The sequence below is a fragment of the Anopheles arabiensis genome, chromosome 2 (genome assembly GCF_016920715.1).
Source record: "Anopheles arabiensis isolate DONGOLA chromosome 2, AaraD3, whole genome shotgun sequence".
Taxonomy (NCBI): Eukaryota; Metazoa; Arthropoda; class Insecta; order Diptera; family Culicidae; genus Anopheles; species Anopheles arabiensis.
Window position 1 is genome coordinate 86,479,011 of NC_053517.1, and position 18,416 is coordinate 86,497,426.

At 51.4% G+C, this 18,416-nt stretch overlaps 2 protein-coding genes across 2 annotated transcripts; one reads left to right on the forward strand and one right to left on the reverse strand.

Moving 5' to 3' along the window:
* Positions 1-109: 109 nt before the first annotated feature.
* LOC120897775 (pre-mRNA-processing-splicing factor 8) lies at positions 110-8,928 on the reverse strand. The gene is made up of 8 exons (XM_040302862.1): positions 8,786-8,928; positions 8,272-8,541; positions 7,433-8,195; positions 7,237-7,362; positions 6,044-6,905; positions 5,132-5,956; positions 4,868-5,060; positions 110-4,585 (listed from the first exon to the last, which is right to left on the reverse strand). The coding sequence occupies exons 2-8, from the start codon at positions 8,528-8,530 to the stop codon at positions 447-449; spliced, it is 7,167 nt and encodes a 2,388-aa protein (XP_040158796.1). The 5' UTR covers positions 8,531-8,541; positions 8,786-8,928; the 3' UTR covers positions 110-446.
* Positions 8,929-10,025: 1,097 nt separating this feature from the next.
* On the forward strand, positions 10,026-18,024 carry LOC120897776 (myosin-2 heavy chain-like). Its single transcript, XM_040302864.1, is given in 7 exon segments — positions 10,026-10,521; positions 11,189-11,264; positions 11,330-13,742; positions 13,744-15,235; positions 15,307-15,378; positions 15,468-15,590; positions 15,654-18,024. Coding segments are annotated over 7 exon segments (4,287 nt in total). The 5' UTR covers positions 10,026-10,437; the 3' UTR covers positions 15,681-18,024.
* The last annotated feature ends 392 nt before the right edge of the window (positions 18,025-18,416 follow it).

The following is an 18,416-nucleotide window of genomic DNA, read 5'->3' on the forward strand; positions in this document are numbered from 1 at the left end:
GAACGTTCCTATTCTTCTAACTATTAATAATTCAGCATATTTTTATAATTTGTAAGTTGTTCTAAGCATAGCTTCGGAAAATAGAAAGCAGTATAGCAACGCATTCATATATTGTTGTACTTGGGCATTTATTACAGTCTGTCTGTTTAAACCAATGGATTTCAGTTACAATTCAAAGTAGTTATCGATCATGATTTAGTTTTCTCTAATACAAATGATTTATATTTTTGCAAAATTATTTTGCAAACACAAACAAATCTCTACTCCCTACTGTATGACTGTACTGATTTAAACACAAGTCCGTTTTTAATGCGTATTTGTAAAGAGCGTAAGTAAAACATATTATTTATTGACGTACTTTAATCATATTTGCCTTATCGTATCAATGTCATACACACACGCACACACAATCTAAACCCGACGTTCTAATCCCCATCGCCTTCGCCTTAGCCAAACATGTCCTCCCGGTCGGCCCCGTTACCATCGCCGCCCTCCTCCAGGCTCGAAAACAGCAAAAAGTGCGACGGACGGTGGATCTCGTGGTAGAACTCCTTCGGGTTGGCCAGCTGCAGCTCGTACTTCATGTTCGGATCGTGCCGCACGCCCATAAAGTTGTAGTTCCAGCTGCCCTGCGCCGGCACCATAAAGAACCCGAGGAACTTGTTCGACAGCAGCATCTGCACGCGCTCGTAGTGCGACGGCAGGTAGCCCTTCGGATTGTTGCCCTTGTCCGTGTTCTTGTGGCCCCACTCGTAGCCGGACGGTGTCAGCTTGTACGCCGTGAGCGAACAGGAGCCGGGCGTGAACGAGCACGTAATGATGATCGTCTTCTCCCCGTCCCAGGTCGGGTTCTCCGACATGATGCGCGCGTGCGTCGTAATGTCCTGGGGCGACAGCTGCGGCAGCTCGTTCGGCTGCGTGTGTATCCAGCCCAGCGGCTCCATGTCCTTCAGGTACTGGTGGGCCGGCAGCGAGCTGGGCAGATTGATCTGCTGATGCGTGCCCCACTGCGGCGGCATCACAATGCACCGGATCTCCTTCACCTGCGGATTGTCCGGCGGGCTGACGCCGTACAGGTAGCCGGCAATCTGGGCCCGCAGATCCGAGATGGTGACGAACTTCTTGAGCACATTCTTCGGCAGAATGTAGGTGTAGCCCGTCTCCTTGATGTCGTCCGAGCTGACGTAGATGTGGTTCGTGCGCAGGTGCAGGTTGGTGGCCGAGATCGCTCGTACTCGCCACTCCGTCTTCGAGCTGAAGGTGGTCGTCTCGTAGTTGCTCGTCGTGGAGGTAATGATCTCGTCGCCGTGCTTGTTCGTCGTGCGCGTCGTCGTTGCCGTTAGCTGGGACTGCTCCTTCGTCTGCTTCTCGATTTCGGCAATCTGCTGACGCTGGGCGGACGGGGCCGAGATCTCCATGCCGAGAATGATGTCACGAATTTCCGACTGCGTGAGCGATGCCACGTTGACGTTGTTCTTCTTGCCGTAATCGGCCAAAATAAGGTCCTTCAGCTGAACCTCCACCTTGATCCACTCCTCATCGGTCAGCGTGGGCCAGATGTGGTGCGCCTCGGTGATGGTGGTTTTGTCCGGCTTCAGGATCACCTTCGTGCGCTCCGTGTTGACGTGCAGTGCGCGAAGGATCAAAATCAAACGCGAGAACGCCGTGTAGGAGGAAATCGTCTTCAGCCAATCGTCGTACAGGTTGAACAGTACCATCTGCGGCTCGGTCGCCTTCAGGATCAGGTCGCCGAACTTCTCCACCTTCAGGCACGCCTGGAACGGTAACTGCAGCTCCGAGCCCTTGATCACAATGTTCGGGAAGTCGAGCAGATGCACCTCGAGCGGATCCAACATGCCCTTGCGCGTCACAATGATCTGCTTCGGCTGCTCCTCGACCGGCAGCGAACGGATGAGGGCCGCCACTTCTTCGGCCGTCTTCCACTTGGCCAGCTGACCGAGACGCTTCTGCCCAGCCCACACCGACGTATGGATAATCTTCAGGAACAGCTGTCCCGTGCGCGGATTGAAGATGAAGATCGCGCCGTTGATCGGTTTCGTGGTCAAGTTGCCCTCGAACGTCTTGTGGATCGTCACTCGGTAGACGTTCGTGTCGTCCACGAACCAAATGATCTGGTTCGAGAACAGCTCGCCGTAGTTTTGCGAGCTCAGGTAAGGTTCGGTCGGTTCCGAGCTGTACAGCTGCAGCGCCTTTCGGATGCGCTCGCGCAACACGTACAGCGCCGGGTTGGCCTTCATGATCTTGGCCATTGCCTGCTGGATCAGTGGCTTGCAGCCCGGGAACCAGTTACCGTACGCGCTGTGCAGATTGTAGGCCAGATCGATCGCAATCAGCACACCGGTGGGTGACGGATAGATCGACATGTTATCGGTCGTGTAGTCGAGGAACTTGGCTCTCGCATACCGCTCAATGTCGTGCGAATCGTAATCGCCCCAGCGCAGCTGCACGTCAATCCAGAACTTTTGCGTTGTCGTGTTGTCCATCGTGTCCTTCGTATCGGCGAGCAGGGACGGGCGCGACACGTTCCACTTGTACGCCGGGAAGAGCAGAATGTCCGCGCACGACGAGTTCATCTTGTACGACTTGCGCGGATGGATCGTTTCCTTCTGCACCGTTTCAATCTCCAGCGCGTCCAGCTCCTGATCGAACACCTGGCACAGATCCATCACGATCGACTCGTGAATCTTCTGCCACAAGTGAGCGCGGAAGATCTGGATCAGCGAAATCTTCAGCGTCGGGATCTTGCCGTGCATGAAAATGCCGGTCAGATCGAGCTGCACCTGGAAACCGACGTACACGTTGGCGCGATTGATCGTCGGCGACCACCAGAGCGTGAAGCGACGGTTCGGAATCTGGTTCAAACCGGACCGCTGGGCGTTGGTGAGCTTCTTGTACTTCATCGACTCTTCGAAGCCGGACGCCTTCTCCCAGAACAAACCTTCCCAGGTCGGGAAGTACGTGCCCTTGAACAGCGTGTGCTCCAGGATGCCCTCCACACCGCCCAGCGCCTGTATCATGTCCGTGCGGTAGTTGTTCAAATTCCACAGCTTGCCGTCGTGGCGCTGGTGCGTCCACCAGAACGGATTCTGCTTCAGCACCTGGTACTGCTTGAACTCCGTCCGGATGCGCCAGCCCTTGTCGTACGCGAGCGTGTGGCGATCCTTCTGGAACAGCGTGTTGATACGCGGAATGCCCCGATCCCAGCTGTCCTCCAGATCTTCCAGCGTGAGGCGACGGTTCTGCGCGTTCGCCTCCTGGCGCTTCAGCGCGTACTCGGCCCACACACGCTGCGAATCGATAAACTCACTCTCCCACGGCTGAATGTAGCGGTACAGATTCGGAATCAGCTGATCCTCGTCGTGCGACATACCGGACCGGAAGTGCGTAATGCCCACATCGGTTTGCTTCGACCAGCGCAGATCCGACTGCGGGATAAGCACGTGCCCCATGCTCAACATGCCCAAACCACCCAGCTCCTTGGGCGTGTAGAACACGACGGGCGGGAAACGGGAGGGCATTTTCGAGTTCAATCCAATCTTGATACGCGTCTGGATTTTGTTCTCGCACTTCACCAGCAAATCCAGCAACTCCTGCGTGTTGACCACCGCCTCGCGGAAGTACGTCATCAAACCGATCAGCGCCGTGTTCCACTTGTTGACAATCTTCGTGAACGTCGTCGATCCCGATGCCATCAAAATCTGGCGCACGCGATTGTGGAACCGGCTGAGCGACTCATCATCCACACGCAGGAAGCACTGGGCCGTACGCTCCTTCGTCACCTCGTTCTGCAAATTCCACACCCCATCGCGGTGCGTAAACTCGTCGTTCTGCGTACGGCACTTGGGCAGAATGCGACACTCAAACCCGGACATGTTGAACAGCAGGTTCGGATTGTCCTTCGAGTACACCGACACGAACGTATTGTCCCACTGCACCGTCGTAACGGAGCGCGGCAAGCGGTTCTTAATGTCCCAGAACACGGCACGCCCCAGATTGACGTCGTGCTTCATCAGCCGCATGCGAGCGTCCCGCGGCCAGCACTTCTTGTTGTTGTAGCCCACAATGTTCTCGTTGTTCGGATCCGGATGCTCGGTGAGGTAGCGCTGGATCAGATCGCGCGCCTCCTCCGCCGTGAAGCGGAAGAAAATGTGAATCCGATCGACGTACCGGCAGTACAGCCGGATCGGATGGCACGACTCCGTCGCCACGTCCTGGAACGTCAGGAAATCGTTCGGCATCTGCGGTGGACCGGCCATTTCGCTCGCCCGCTGCAAACCGAGCACGAGCAGATCCAGCACCAGCCCGTAGTACTGCGCCACAAACGAAGCGAACTGCAGGCCGCGTATGATACCGTAGCTGTTCGTGTGGTTCATGTCCTTGTAGTTGATCACGACGTTGTTCTTGGCGGTCATGTAGTCGGCAATGTTGTGATCCACGATCAGGCGCAGCAGTCGATTCAGCAGCGTCAGATCGATCTTTTCGTACAGCTTCTCGAACCGCGATTCGAGCAGCACGTTGCATTCGCCCTCCGAAACGTCCCACACATCCTGCAGATTGTTGATACCTGGCGACGTGGAAGTAAGGGGAACATCAAGTTAATCGATTGTAATAGAAAAACTTACTAAGTAATTGCAAATAGGTCAAGATTAGCACTGTTTTTCTTCCCAAGGTTGATCGATGTCAATCGGAAACACCGCCAGCGTGAGGTTTGCAACAAGGGGATGAACTTAAACTATTAAATCTCATTGTCACAAAACACACACCGGCAGTGTCCAATGCTTCACAGCCTGTTTTATCCTTTTTTTGTGGTATTTTTCCATTTTTCCGAAAAAGATTCTCTACCCACCTTGACACCATTTGTAGACGAGCAGTGGCGGTGGTTCCGTATCGCTCGGCTTAATCCATGGCGGGAACAGTCGTCGCTTATCGGCCTCGTACCACAGATACTGGTCGAGGTACGCATCGGTAATCTTTTCCAGTGGCTCTACATCATACACCGGAATCAGATGGCTGTACAAGTCCATAAATTCAATACCGGTCTGTAAAGAAATGCATTAGACACATGCATTACTGCAACAGCTCTTTAACAACCGTCCAAACCGATAATTACCTCTTTAAATGCACGTTGCGTCAGCAGATGACGCTTAATTCTAGACAACGCCTCGTGCGGATTATCGTACGCCTGTTCAATCAACCCGAGCTCTTCCCGCTGGCTCTGATTCAACCGTGACTTCACACTGTACGCCTCCTTCAACCGTTCCAGTGCCAAAATGAGCAGCTTCGTATCGTGCTTGTACGACAGCGGCGGGAACGGAATCGGAGCAAACCGGCGCGATTCCAACCAGTGCACCGTGGTCGTGTAGATGGCCACCGCTTCCTCGGGCGAAATGTACGGACCGTCCTTCAGATAGTTGTGCTGCCGCTCCTGTTCCGCCTTCAGGTAGAGACGCGTCAGGCGGCCCAAGTTCTTCTTGCACACCGTCTTATCTACCGTCGCACCGCGCCGTATACGCTCGCGGTTGTAGTGGGCCGTGTTGGTCCACCAGTCGGCCTTCATCTTCACGTACCGCAGGATCATGTTCTCGATCGGTATCGGCAAACCGGGCACCTTCCAGGGAATGTTCGCCTTCCAGCAGCGCCACGCCTCGGACAGATGCTGCAGGATCGTGCGGGCTTTGTTTTGCTTGATGCCTTCCGGCATCATGTCGACGATGTCGTGCATTACCGAGGCACGCAGCTCCAGATCGAAGTGGGACTCGACGCGCTGCTTTGTGACTGTTTTGGCGACACCCTTCGAGTGGCGACCCTCGAACTGACGCGAAAGCAAGTTACCCAGCCAGCGCTCCAGGAGCGGCGTAATGCCACGCATGAAGAACAGCCAAACGCGCCACCCCGGTGCCCAGAAACCGCATCCCGGACCCTTTCCGACGGGACCCTGCAACGAGAGGAGAGAAAAACAACACAGCAACAATCAGCTCACATTGCACAAAGAGCATTAATTGTCCCAAATATTCTCCCTTACCGTATTGAAGCGATAGTAGATGAGATGCTTCAGATCCTTGCACATTCGAATCTGTCTCATCAGCTTGTACTTGTACCGGTACATGCCCGTCAGCTGACCAACGTGGGCGAAAATGTACTGCAGCCCATCGGCCAGCTGGAAAGCATCGACGTTGTTCAGCCGGTACTGGACGTGCGAGTCAATGATCAGCTTGGTGAGGCGCAAAATTTCACGACACAAATGGAACGCATTGCCGAACCGAGACTTCTTGCGCTCCTTGGTGGTGAGCGTTTTCACCGGCTTCAGATTGAAGTTGTAATCCAAATGCAGATAGTTCAGGTTTTTGCGGTGAATCAGCAAGTTCAGCATGTTGTAGCCCTGGCGGCACACCTGCAAACCCGCCTCGACCCAATCCAGCGTCGTAGTTTGAAAGAACTTGGTCGCCTTGAAGGAACGGAACAGGTAGCGCTTCTTTTGCGGTTTCGGTTTCCGGTGCTTCAGAGCGTTCAGTACGTAGTACTTCAGCAGCTTCTGGTAGCTGACGCGCACCTTCACCGGATGGCCCGGGGGGCAGTGCTCTTTGTACCACGTTTTCACCAGCGGAATGTCGATTGCCCGCCGGCAGCGACCCGACCGCATGTTGAATGGGCGCGGTGCCCAGAGCAGCGAAATGCCGTTCGCCGTGTTGTCGGTGTAGAGCGGCGTGTCCTGCAGGAACGGTTGCACCTCTTCCGGTAGGATGAACTCTTCATCGTCGTCCGGCAGGATTTCGATCGATTTCACCGCATGCCGATGGGCGATCGGATTGATCAGTGGATCGAAGTAGAAGGCGGGCAGATCGGGATCTTCCGTCTTGATGAACACCACGTTCGGGGTGTGATACCTTTATGGAACGAGCAGAGAAGAGCTACATTAGCCGGATAGTAATAACGAGCTTATTGATATAAAATGGACAACCAATAAAATATGTTCATGGGCATTAGCGATCGCTTTAACAGCTTCAATCGAGCGATCAACATTGGCACCATAATACGAACGGGATAAAGAAAACGCTTTATAGTAGTAAGACAAATTCTAAGGACTTATTGCTCTACCACCGAACATTGATTGGCGCGTTCGTACGAATCTTTCGTACGAACGTAACAGTAGATGGATGTTGAAAATCGAGTCATAGCTTAAAAAAGAATATAAACTACAAACACCACAAAACTTACCATGAAAGATGCACAAAGTGGGGCATATTGTTGTACAGATAGGGGAATGCAATACGATACTCTGTACGAATCGGCTGGCGAATGATGATTTTGTTGATATCGTTGAACTCATTCCAATCTTCATCGCTAGCGGAGAGATGAAAGAGATGAAATCAACTAAATGCCTTTACGGTAACCCTTTTCGTCCCCAACTTACCCCACATTATGATCCTTTATAAGCGGCTCAAACTTTGGCCCACCGGGGATCGCCATGTTGAGCGCTTTAGCCGTGAAGAAGCTTTTCGGATCGAACAGGTAGAAGAAATTATCATCCACCAGATCGGTCAGCAGCTGATTGCCCAACCGGTACAGCGTGGCCATCTGTGGCAGCGTAAGGTTCCACTTCCGGTACGTCGACCCATTCACATGCGGTGTCCCAATCAGCGGCCGATGCTCGTAAAACCAATCGTACACACTGCCGTCTTCCTCCCCGTCCAGATCGATCTGAATCGCTTCCAGCGGCTCAACGTCCAGCACGTTGTCAGCGTAATCAAGTGGCGGCTCCTCGTCGTCGAACGGTGGGAAGCGCATTCGCTTGAAGTGCCGTCGATCGCGCTTTTCGCGACGCATCATGATCCACATCGTGCCCCACTGGGCAATGTACAGCGGTTCGATCACCCACGGAATCTCGTTCACGAACGTGATCGCACCGGTAATGTGGTACAGCACGGGAACGTCGCGAATCTGTTCCCACGGCATGGGCATGTTCTCCAGCAGCTTCATTACGGCGTGCGGCATGTACTTCAGCGCACCGAGATAGACACGCTTGTCGTGTCGGTACTTGCGACTCGTCATGTCACCGTGGTCGCGTATAATCTTGCGGATGTGCTCCGGCGGCATGTCCTCCTTTTGCGCATCCACAAACCCAAACTTGCGCTTTTCCGCGAACCGTTTTGTCTGCAGCTGTTGCCATTTTTGAGCTGCAAACGTAGAAGAGAGAGAGAGACGACGCTATCAAAAACATGCTCTTAGCGTTCGTTCATTTCGCAAAAGAACCTTTTTCTTGCAGTTTTTCCTCCGTCAGCACCACATCCGGCTTCGGTGGCCCGGGCGGAATGTGACCCATCGGCGGCATCTGCATCTGGTTCGCGGCCATCTGCTGGGCGTGCATGTGGGCCTGGGCATGCTGCTGATGTTGCTGCTGCGCCTGAGCCTGTGCCTGGGCCTGGGCCTGCTGCACCGCAAACACTTGCTGCTGGGCTGCCATCATTTGGGCCCACTGGTTGGGTGGTATCATGTATGGCGGGATCGCCATGTTGACCGGACCTATTTGCACACACACGGATGAGGGGAGGAAAAAACAATCAGCAAACAACAACAACACAGTATGTACATACAACAATTGGTCTGCGAAAACTGTTTTCACGAGACAAGCCCCGTTTGGTGAGGTTGTGAAATTGGCCGCCATGATACGCTAACGCTCCTCCGCACGCCCGGCGCAAACAAGCCACATTTTCACTCCATTTTTACGCCACTTTTCGAGCAGCACACGGGAAGAATTCATACTTACGTTGCTTCTTACTGCTAGAACTATGTTTTTTCGGTTGTATTTGCCAGTTTTAAGAGGTAATTAAGGTAAAAATTAAGATAAAATTCCACACTACGCAGTCCGTGAGCTTTCCCTTGGAAAAGGTTGACACTTCTGCAAAATCCCCCTTGGGTTACAGTGGTGGATTGACGGCTTCGAATTCAACGATCAACTTGGCAGCGCGGTAAAAATAAGACGGCGCTCTGGCACCAATCGAACAACACATACAAACACAACCTTGTTTGAAAATAGCTCTGTTTTCTGTTCGAAGTGTTTGTTTCTATTTAAATTAATAGTTTCTAGCTATAATTAATGTAAACAAAATGTGTTCAGTTCGGTTTCCTTAATTTGACAGATCAAATCATCATTTTTCATAATTGCGATTGTCGCAAAAACCTCTGCGATTTTCGGAAAAAAAATATTTGCGATTGTCGCGCAATTGCGATTGCCCTTCGATTGTCACAAAAAATCCACAAAAAGTTCTGCTTGCTATCGTAAACAAAAAAAGTGAGTTTTGTTTTGTTAATTTTTGATGAGGATAGCGGGAATACTTGTCGGTCTCGTGGTACAGTCGTCAACTTGTGCGACTTAATAACATGCCCGTCATGGGTTCAAGCCCCAAATGGACCGTGCCGCCATACGTAGGACTGACTATCCTGCTATGAGGGTGGGGGTAATCTATAAGCCACTCAAAGCCAAGTGGTACAGGCAAGCCTTGACCGACAACGATTGTTGAGCCAAAAGAAGAAGAAGAAGCAGTTTGTGAGTTAAACTTAGAAATTGAGTGAAATTTGTGTTTAATTGTTGGCTTGGATTGTAGAAGAATACAAACGTTGATTCCATATGGATTTCCCGGTGCCAACGGGTTAACCGCGCCCACAGAAACGCGCTTCGTGTATTTGAGGCCTAATGTTCATGAATTAGGCCGTAAATACAAGACGCGAGGATTCCTCGGCCACGTCCTCGTGTAACGGTTGAACAGTTCAGCTGTCAAATCCGCCTCCCCTGAACTCTTGCTCGCAATTCCGCAGAGATATGCACCTTGAACATTTGTGCGTTTTCTCGGCAGCGAGATTGAATGACATTTCATTGCTTTTGCTGGATTGACAACCGAGTTATGCGAGTTCGATCGCGCCGAGGTACCGTGAAAACCTCGCGTCGTGTATGTGCGACCCAATAGCTACAAATCAGACAGCACCCTTAATCACTGTCAAACTGTTGTCTGTTGTCAAATGCAAACGTCAGAAGAAGGGTGGGAAGAGGAAAGTGAAAAAATTTCTTACACGTAGTTTTCTAATCTTCCATCCCCAGTCCGTACCGTATCGAACGGATCGTGAGCACCGAAATACATTCCGTTTTTTTGTTGTTGTGTTTGTCCCGTCTCGCAGGCAGTGTGTCCCCGATTTCGGCGAACGGCGCTGCGCCAGAAAACGGGGTCAAGTGCTCACGGGTTTGGCGTGCGAGGCGAAAAGTAGTGTGCAGTGCAATGTAATCAGTGCATCGCCCAGTGCACATCACCCGTAATAGGGCGACGAACAAATCACAGGTCACGGCAGAACGATTTACACGGGGATCGTCGTGAGAAGTGTGAATAGCTTTGCTCAAAGGCGCAACAGCACTAACTCGGGCCCAAAATGTTCAAAAAGTTAAAGGACAAAATCGCGGAAGAGGTGAAACAGTCGCCGCAACGGTTCGAGCAGATATCGAAAGGATTGCAGGTACGGTGGGGGTGCGGTCGGTGGGTAGTGGAATGAGGAGCGCGGCAGCAGCTTTCGCAATCCAGCAAATTTTCGTAATCGAGTGGCATTGCAAGTGAAAGATCACCATCCTCGTCATCCCCATTAGCTTCTCTCTTTCTGTGCTGTGTTTGGGACATTCCCAAACCCCTCCCAGTGCGCTAGTTACTGTGTAGGTGCGTTTTTTCAGTTTGCCACCCTCTGGTCATATTTTATGCAGAAGGAAACAATTTGTAATGAGCATTGTCGCTCATCATTCACTTGACCCCTTCACCGACTTTGTTTATCTTCTCTCGCCGTAAGGGGGGAAAGGGTGAAAGCACCGTACAGTTACAAACGCCTGCTGTGTCTCACGGTGGTAGTGTTTACATTGTTTACATTGGGGCCATCGGTCTGCTTAATGTTCTTAGCAGGCGCTGGCGAGGGTGTGAAGTGTCGTCTTCGCTCTTTTTACATCACTCCCTAGCGGAGGGCAGGGTCACTGCACTTGATGAGGGAGATGATTAGCATATTTTGCACTTATGTCAAAGATTGACGTGGAAGAATGCTGCTGTATGTTGTAACTCGCCCACTCGGAACTGAATCATACAAAGTACATACTTTTACTGAGCTCTTTTAATTATACTTGCCCGTTTGCTTTACTTTGCAGGCCGCCGTAAGCTCGGCATCCTCTACTACCTCCGAAGTTTCTGGCAGTGAAAACTTTTTCAGCATCACGGAAGATGGTATGAAAGTATTCGTTGTAATTCCTTTACAGGCAAAATAATCCTCCTGCTCCTCCGTTTTGTAGATACACCTCAAAACTCTCCGCAGCGAGGAACGGCCGCCACCAGCACGAGCACTCCCGTACAGCCAAACAGCAGCAACGTGGCGAACGCATCGTCCGCCAGCAGCTCGATACTGTCGAGCACTAGCCTTAACAATGGCATCTCCCCGTCAACGCCGCTTACCAGCCCAGGTTCGGCTGGATCCGCCAGCCAGCAGCAGCAGCCCCGCACCCGCCGGCTATCGAACTCGTCCATGGCAAGCGATGTGTCGTTCCGTCTTCCAGTGTACGACTCGCCCGCCATCTATCATCTCGAAACGGACGTGGACATCTCCGCGAGCGAGACGGAATCCGTGTCCGGCAGTGCCAACGCCAACCAGCTGGACCTGGTAAGCAAGGACAAGCTGTTTCAGGCGTACAAGAAGGCTCTCGATCGGTACCAGAAGTATCGCGAACGGTACACCGAGCTGGCCCGCCGCTACCGCGAGCTCGAAAAGGACAACAATAAGGCGCGGGCGGTGCTGGTCGAAACGCAGGACAAAGCGCTGCGCCGGATGAGCGAGCTGCGCGAGCAGTGCGTGCTGGAGCAGCAGGCGAAAGCGCATCTCGATTCTGCCCTGCGGATGGAAATAGATGAGCTGCAGTGTGTGGTGAAGACGCTCCGCTCGAAGCTGGAGATGGTGGGCGAGAACGGGAATATAAGCGGCGGCGGCGGTGAGAAGGATCTCATCTCGCTGGCCGGGGAGGACGGCGCGAACGGTAACACGGATGGGCACGTGCCGGTGCGTGATACCGGCCCGCTGGAGGACCGCATCAAGGCGCTCGAGTCGAAGCTGAACGACGAGCTGCGCCAGAAGGCCGTGCTGAGCCTGGAGGTGAGCGAGCTGAAAAAGCGGGAGGAGGAGCACACGATCACGATCGCGGAGAACAAGATGGCCATCCACTCGGAGCTGGAGGCGAAGGAGGCGGAAGTGCGCAAGCTGAAGGAGCAGCTGGCCAGCCTGGAGAAGAACATGAAGCAAACGCTGCTCGAGAAGGACGGGCTGGGCAAGGAGCTGTCCGAGGTGCGCAAGGTGGCGGGGAAGGTGCGGGAGCTCGAGAGTACGCTCGGCACGTGCAACGAGCAGAAGAACAAGCTCGAGTCCAAGTTTATCGATTTCGAGCGCACGATCATGGAGCTGGAGAAGGACAAGCAGCAGCTGAAGGCAACGAACCTCACGCTCGACTACGAGAAGGGCGAGCTGCAGAAGAAGGGCAGCGAGATGGACGCAAGGTTGGTGGCAATGGATAAGGAAAAGGCGGACCTGCTGGTGCAGGTGCAGGAGCTGCAGAAGACGGCCCAATCGCTCGATCGCAAGGCGGAGATCGAAACGCTACAGCAGGAGCTGGACGAGGCGAAGAAAAGTGTGGAAGAATCCGCCCAAAAGGTGACGGCAGTTGAGCAGCAGCTAAACGAGAAGGAACAACAACTGTCCGAAGCTCGCACGACTCGGGAAAGCCTTGAAAAGCAGGTGAAACAAACGGAGGCACGTTTGGCTGAGAGGGAAAAGGAAATCGAACGGCTGCAGAACCAACAGACCGAGCAGCACAGCAAGGATCGGGAGGAAAGTGTGAAAAAGCTTCAGCAGGCGGAAGAAGAGCTGGCGGCGTTCCGCAAATCGCAGTCGCTCGATCAGGAGAAGCTGCTCGAGCTGACCAAAGCGCTGGATGCGGCCAACGAACTGCACGATCGCGATCGTAAGAGCAGCGAAGCCAGCCTGAAAGAGCTGCTAGAACGCAACAACCAGCTCACCGAACAGCTGGAACAATTGCAGGAAAAGCTGGACAAAACGAGCGGCAAGCAGAAAAAGATTCAGGAGGAAAAGAATGGTCTTCGAGCGGCAAACGACGACCTCACGAAGGAGCTGAAACAGGTGCGCCAGGAGATGAAGCAGCTGACCGCGCAAAAGCAAACGCTCACGGAGGAAGTGCGCAATTTGAAGATAATCAATGAAAACTCCGAATCGGAAGCGCTACGCTCGTTGCAGGAGTCGATGCGCGCCTCGATGGCGGCGGCCGAAACGAAGCTGCTCGAAACGACGCGCGATTTGAACCACGTGCTCGAGCTAAAGTCGGACGAAAACCGACGGCTCGGCGAAGAGCGCGACGAGCTGGTGGAGAAGCTCGAGGGTGCACACAAGGAGAAGGCGGACCTGGAAACGGAAGGAAGCAGCCTGCGGGCAAAGATCGAAACGGTGCGCGGCGAGAAGCGTGATCTGGAGAAAACGCTCGAGCGTGAAATCCGCGAAAAGACGGAGCTGAAGGCGCAGGTGGAAAACATCCTGCAAGAGATCGGCCGGCTGGAGGAGCAGCTGAAGGACATCAAGGAGGCACATTCCAAGTTGCAGGAGGAGAAACAGACGCTCGAGGAGAAGATTGAGCGACTGCAGCGGGAGCATGAGGCCGGAGGTGAAGCTGGAAGGACGCCGGGAGGGCCAGGAAAAGTGTGGCAAGCTGGAGGAGCAGCTCAGCCAGTGTACTGGCGACCATGCGCGGCTCTTCAACGAGAAGGAGCTGCTCGACCATCAGCACCGCTCGCTGCAGGACGCGATGGAGGCGCGCGAAAAGGAGAAGCTGTGCGTGCTCGACACGAACAAGTGTCTCGAGGAGGAGCTCGCGAAGGTGCGCAGCGAGAACGACTACCTCAAGGGTAAGCACCACGAGCTGAAGGCACTGCTCGAGAGCGACAAACGCCGACTGATGGACCAGAACGACGCGCTGCAGCGGCAGATGGAGGAGCTGGCGAAGGAGAAGCAATCGCTCGGCCGGAACGCGACCGATCTGGAGAAGCGGCTCGCCACCTACGAGGAGGTGAAGATCGAGAACGAGTATCTGAACACGTTCAACAAGCAGCTGCAGGGTGAGCTGCAGGAAGCGAAGGGCCGTGTGGCGGCGAAGGAGACGGAACTGACGACGGTGCGCACCAAGCAGTCGCAAACCGAATCGATGCTGGAAGAGCGCGACAAGGAAATCACCAAGCTGATCAACGAGTTTGTGGCGAAGGAGAAGAAACAGGAAGCGGATCACAAGCAACGGTTGGAGGAGCTGGAGCAACGGCTTCGAGCGGAGCTGGATGGCGTCGCGGAGCGTGTGCGGAGTGAGTGTGATGAAACGCTTGCCAAGGAAAAGCAAACGCTACGGGACGAGCAAACGGCTTTAGAGGGACGGCTAGAAGAGATGAGGAAGGAAGAGCAAACGCTACGGGACGAGCAAACGGCTTTAGAGGGACGGCTAGAAGAGATGAAGAAGGATAATCAAACGCTACGGGACGAACAAACGGCTTTAGAGGGACGGCTTGAAGAGATGTCCAAGGAAAAGCAAACGCTAGAACAGAAGCTGGAAGAGCTTAGCCGCAAAGAGGACGCCGAAAAGGAGCTACGACTAGAGAACGCAAACTTTGCCCGCGATCTGGACGAGCTAAAGAACGAGCTAAACGCAGCGATCGTAGAAAAGCTAAGCCAGGTAAAGGAGCACGAACAGGCGCAGCAGGAGCTAAGGGCGCAAAAGGATCGGCTCGAAACGGACAACGAGCAGTTGCGCTCGCGACTGGCCGCATTTACCGTCGAAACGGAGCAAAACGTGCGGCGGTTCGAGGCGGAAATCGAACAACTTAAGATCGCCTCGTCGTCGGCAGCGAACGCGCCGCACGATGGTACGGACGGGGCGGGCCCGGGTGCGACCGCCGAGCTGCAACAGTCGTACGAGGAGCTGCGCAACAAGAAGGAGGAGCTGGAGAACAAGCTGAAAAAGATCATGCACGAGGTGCAGGACGTGTCGAACCGGAACCTGTTCCTGGAGCAAAAGTGTGAGAACTATCTCATCCTGGAGCAGTCGAACGAGCGGTTAAAGCTGGCAAACGACAAACTGTCCCGGCAGCTGGACGAAACATTGGTAAGGGAGAGGGAGAGCCCGGTTTTACGTGCTTGCAACAGCTATTTACTGAGCGTTTGCTTTCACCGCAGGTTTCCATGCATCACAATGAAGGAATTGCCGCCAACACGGAGTTCGAGTACTTACGCAACATTCTATTCCAGGTAATAGGCATTGGCCCTAGGGCATACGTGGAATCCCAATCGGAGTAGGCATTCTTTTAAAACGCATTCTTTCCTTCCTTTCTTGACAGTATCTCAGCGGCAGCGTTACCGGCAACAACAGCACCCTTGTGAAGGTGATAGCGGCCGTCCTAAAGTTTTCCCCCCAGCAGACGCAGGTGGTAATCGAAAAGGAAGCGCATCGAAGATCGTTGGTAAGTAATCGAAAAGCGCACAACAGGTTGGTTATTTATGGCTTGTCTCCTCTTTCCCTTCAGATGGGACAGATAAACAATCTACTATAGCAGGAAAAGACGATGGCAATGCAGCAAACGCAGCAGTATCGCAAGGGTGGATATGGTTTTCAGTTTTTCTAATGTGCGATACCCGGCTTCAACTTCGTCCCGGTTGTTGGTTTCTTTTGTTTGTTTTTTTTTTTACTAGACAGGCAGACAGAGTTTAGACGTGTATAGAGACGAGCGGGGGAAGCGAGATTGTATTTATATATACATGTTATATTATTATTATTATTATTATTATTATAATTATTATAATTATTAACAACTATTCATACCGTTGTGGAAGTATAAATAACTGATCCCTTTCTGAGCGTGCTGAATCGTTGTCGAAGGGTTTTAGTGAAGGCATTTTCCTTTTTTTAATTTTTTACCCTTGTTTCTGTTGTTTACAGGGGTTTCCAGGAGTTCTCATAGCTGTGGGACACTTCATTGACTCCTGCTTTAGTGAAATGAACCTAATGTAATGGGAATTGGGCTCTATAGCACCCTTGTTGGGCAAATGCAATAAGAATATCCAATAAGAACTTGTCTAGTTAGGATGCCATAGAGTCCAATTTCTACAATATGAAGTTCACTTCACGTAAGAAAGAGTCAAGGAAGTGAAAATTATGAGAATCCCTGTGAAAACCCTGTATTTTAGTTTTGGGGTGTTTTACTTTACCTAACCTTTCCAAACGCCCAACTACTACTACTACTTGCAATGTTTAATCAATCTTCTAGTGTGCGAAGGAAAAGTGGTGTGAGATTAGCAAAGTGAAATTAAATAGGGAAAAACCAAACAAAAATCATTATATCAACAACAACAAACACCGAATGTTCCATAGCGAGCAAGGACAAGGGCAGCATGCATGTGTCTGGCCGAAGGGATTGCAGTTGAAGGCGCAAGCAAATGTGTTCATTCGTCGTACTGCAAACGATCGATCACTTTAAAAAAACAGGAGAATTCTCGCATCAGCCAATTTACTATTACTCTTGGAGAACTTTTAGCCTTTAATGACCAAGTACCATCTTCAAACCACGTTCTTTTGCCTAGCCTGGCGTGTGTATAGATCTTTACCATCATAAAACCAAGCATAATTATGAACTAGTTAATTCTTTCCCCATGCGTCGTCCGATTCGATTAGCTTTGCAGGGCGAGTAAAGGAAAATAGGGTTTTAGGAAAAAAAGCGCTAACGATGTAGCAAATGGGAAATGAGACAGATTAGGCTAGCGGATGCGATTCCTATTGATTCGAACTTCAAAAGTTTAGCTAACGTGCATTTTAGTCAAACTCTGTTGCAAGCAATTTCTACAATACCTCACTAACTAACATTCTTTCCATTCTTTCGTTGTGCTTCGTTGTCCGTCCCCCGCGTACTGTTTGGCAGTTGCAGAAGCATTTTATTTTTGGTTACAGAAAACTTGTTCAATAGGTTGTGTTTCGTTTAGTTTTATTTTAGATAGATTTTCCATCGGTTTTGTCACTGTAATAATAGATTAATACTATAGTGGAATGGACGGAGAGTAAACAATGAGATATACGAAGAAAATGAAAATGACAACTCTAGACACCGCAGCAAGTGTTGTTGAATGAGTAGATTACAACCAAAAGAACTCCAACGTTTAAGAAAGAAAGGCTTTTGTTTGCCACCATCGTTTGATTTCCCATTCCCTCTAACGAAAAGTATCTACCGTGTTTTAACGACAGCGGATACAGCTTTAGGCCTTAGGCAAAAGCTCACCACTAATGGTTGACGAGTTAGTGTTGCGCTGTTGCGCTACAGCATCCCTCTACAGAGGAAGCAAAACACGACAAGCTTTGTTTTCCTGCAGCCGGAAGCAATATCCTTGTGCTGGCGACAAGTAGAGGACAATTGACCGTACACCTCTTGTACCCAACAAAGACAAAATAATTCGGTTTGTCAGCTTTCCTTTGCTTTGCTCGGGAAAACGCCAAACAAGGGTAACGCTGTTCTGCTGTAGCGCGCATCATCCCCCCTTAGTTGGATGGTTTTTAGTATGATTATCGCATTGGGAAGCATAAACTACTTACTACTCAACGCCACACACACTCACCTACACCCAGTATTCTTTAGCTGTAAATCAATACGAATATGAGCTTCTCAGACGCCCCGATCGGTTGTTGACTACCGTTGTAAATTAGTATGGTAAGAAACATATATAGGAACAATTATTCAGTAGCAAGTAAAACATAAACTTACTAAACATCTAGATACATTCAAGAAAAAAGGGGGATATGAAGCAGGACAAAAACATTGCAAACGGTTTCTCTACAGAGTCGTTCTCCATCGATAACGCCCCGCTAAACTGCTGCTTAACCAATAGCTCAATAGAAAGAATGCTTTAGAGCAGGGGTCTCCAAACTACGGCCCGCGGGCCGCATGCGGCCCTCCAGAGCTTATAATGCGGCCCACGATGACTTTGCCAGAGTTAAAGTAAATATTACGTTATTTTGACTTTTTCAAATAAAATTGTAGTTTTTACTTTTCTTAGACAAAAATCAAGCTTTAGTAACACGAAGCTGTACAAGTATAGCTAGTATTTTGTTATAAAAACGAGATTTAAACGTTCACTCATCAGTTAAAGGTAGCGTCAAATGGCCCTCAACATAGTTATTTTTGAAGCAATGCGGCCCGCGAGCTGAAAAGTTTGGAGGCCCCTGCTTTAGAGTAAACGAAAAAGCGGGTTCGTTTTCGTACACGACTAAAACGCCAAGAGCAGGAGCAAGGCTGAAATGAATT

Coding starts and splice junctions, on each gene's coding strand:
- LOC120897775 (XM_040302862.1), bottom strand. CDS start 8,530: ATGGCGATCCCGCCATACATGATACCACCCAACCAGTGGGCCCAAATG. Junction 7,363..7,432: donor ATAAAGGATCATAATGTGGG/GTAAGTTGGGGA, acceptor TCTCTCCGCTAG/CGATGAAGATTGGAATGAGT. Junction 6,906..7,236: donor CACTTTGTGCATCTTTCATG/GTAAGTTTTGTG, acceptor CGTTCCATAAAG/GTATCACACCCCGAACGTGG.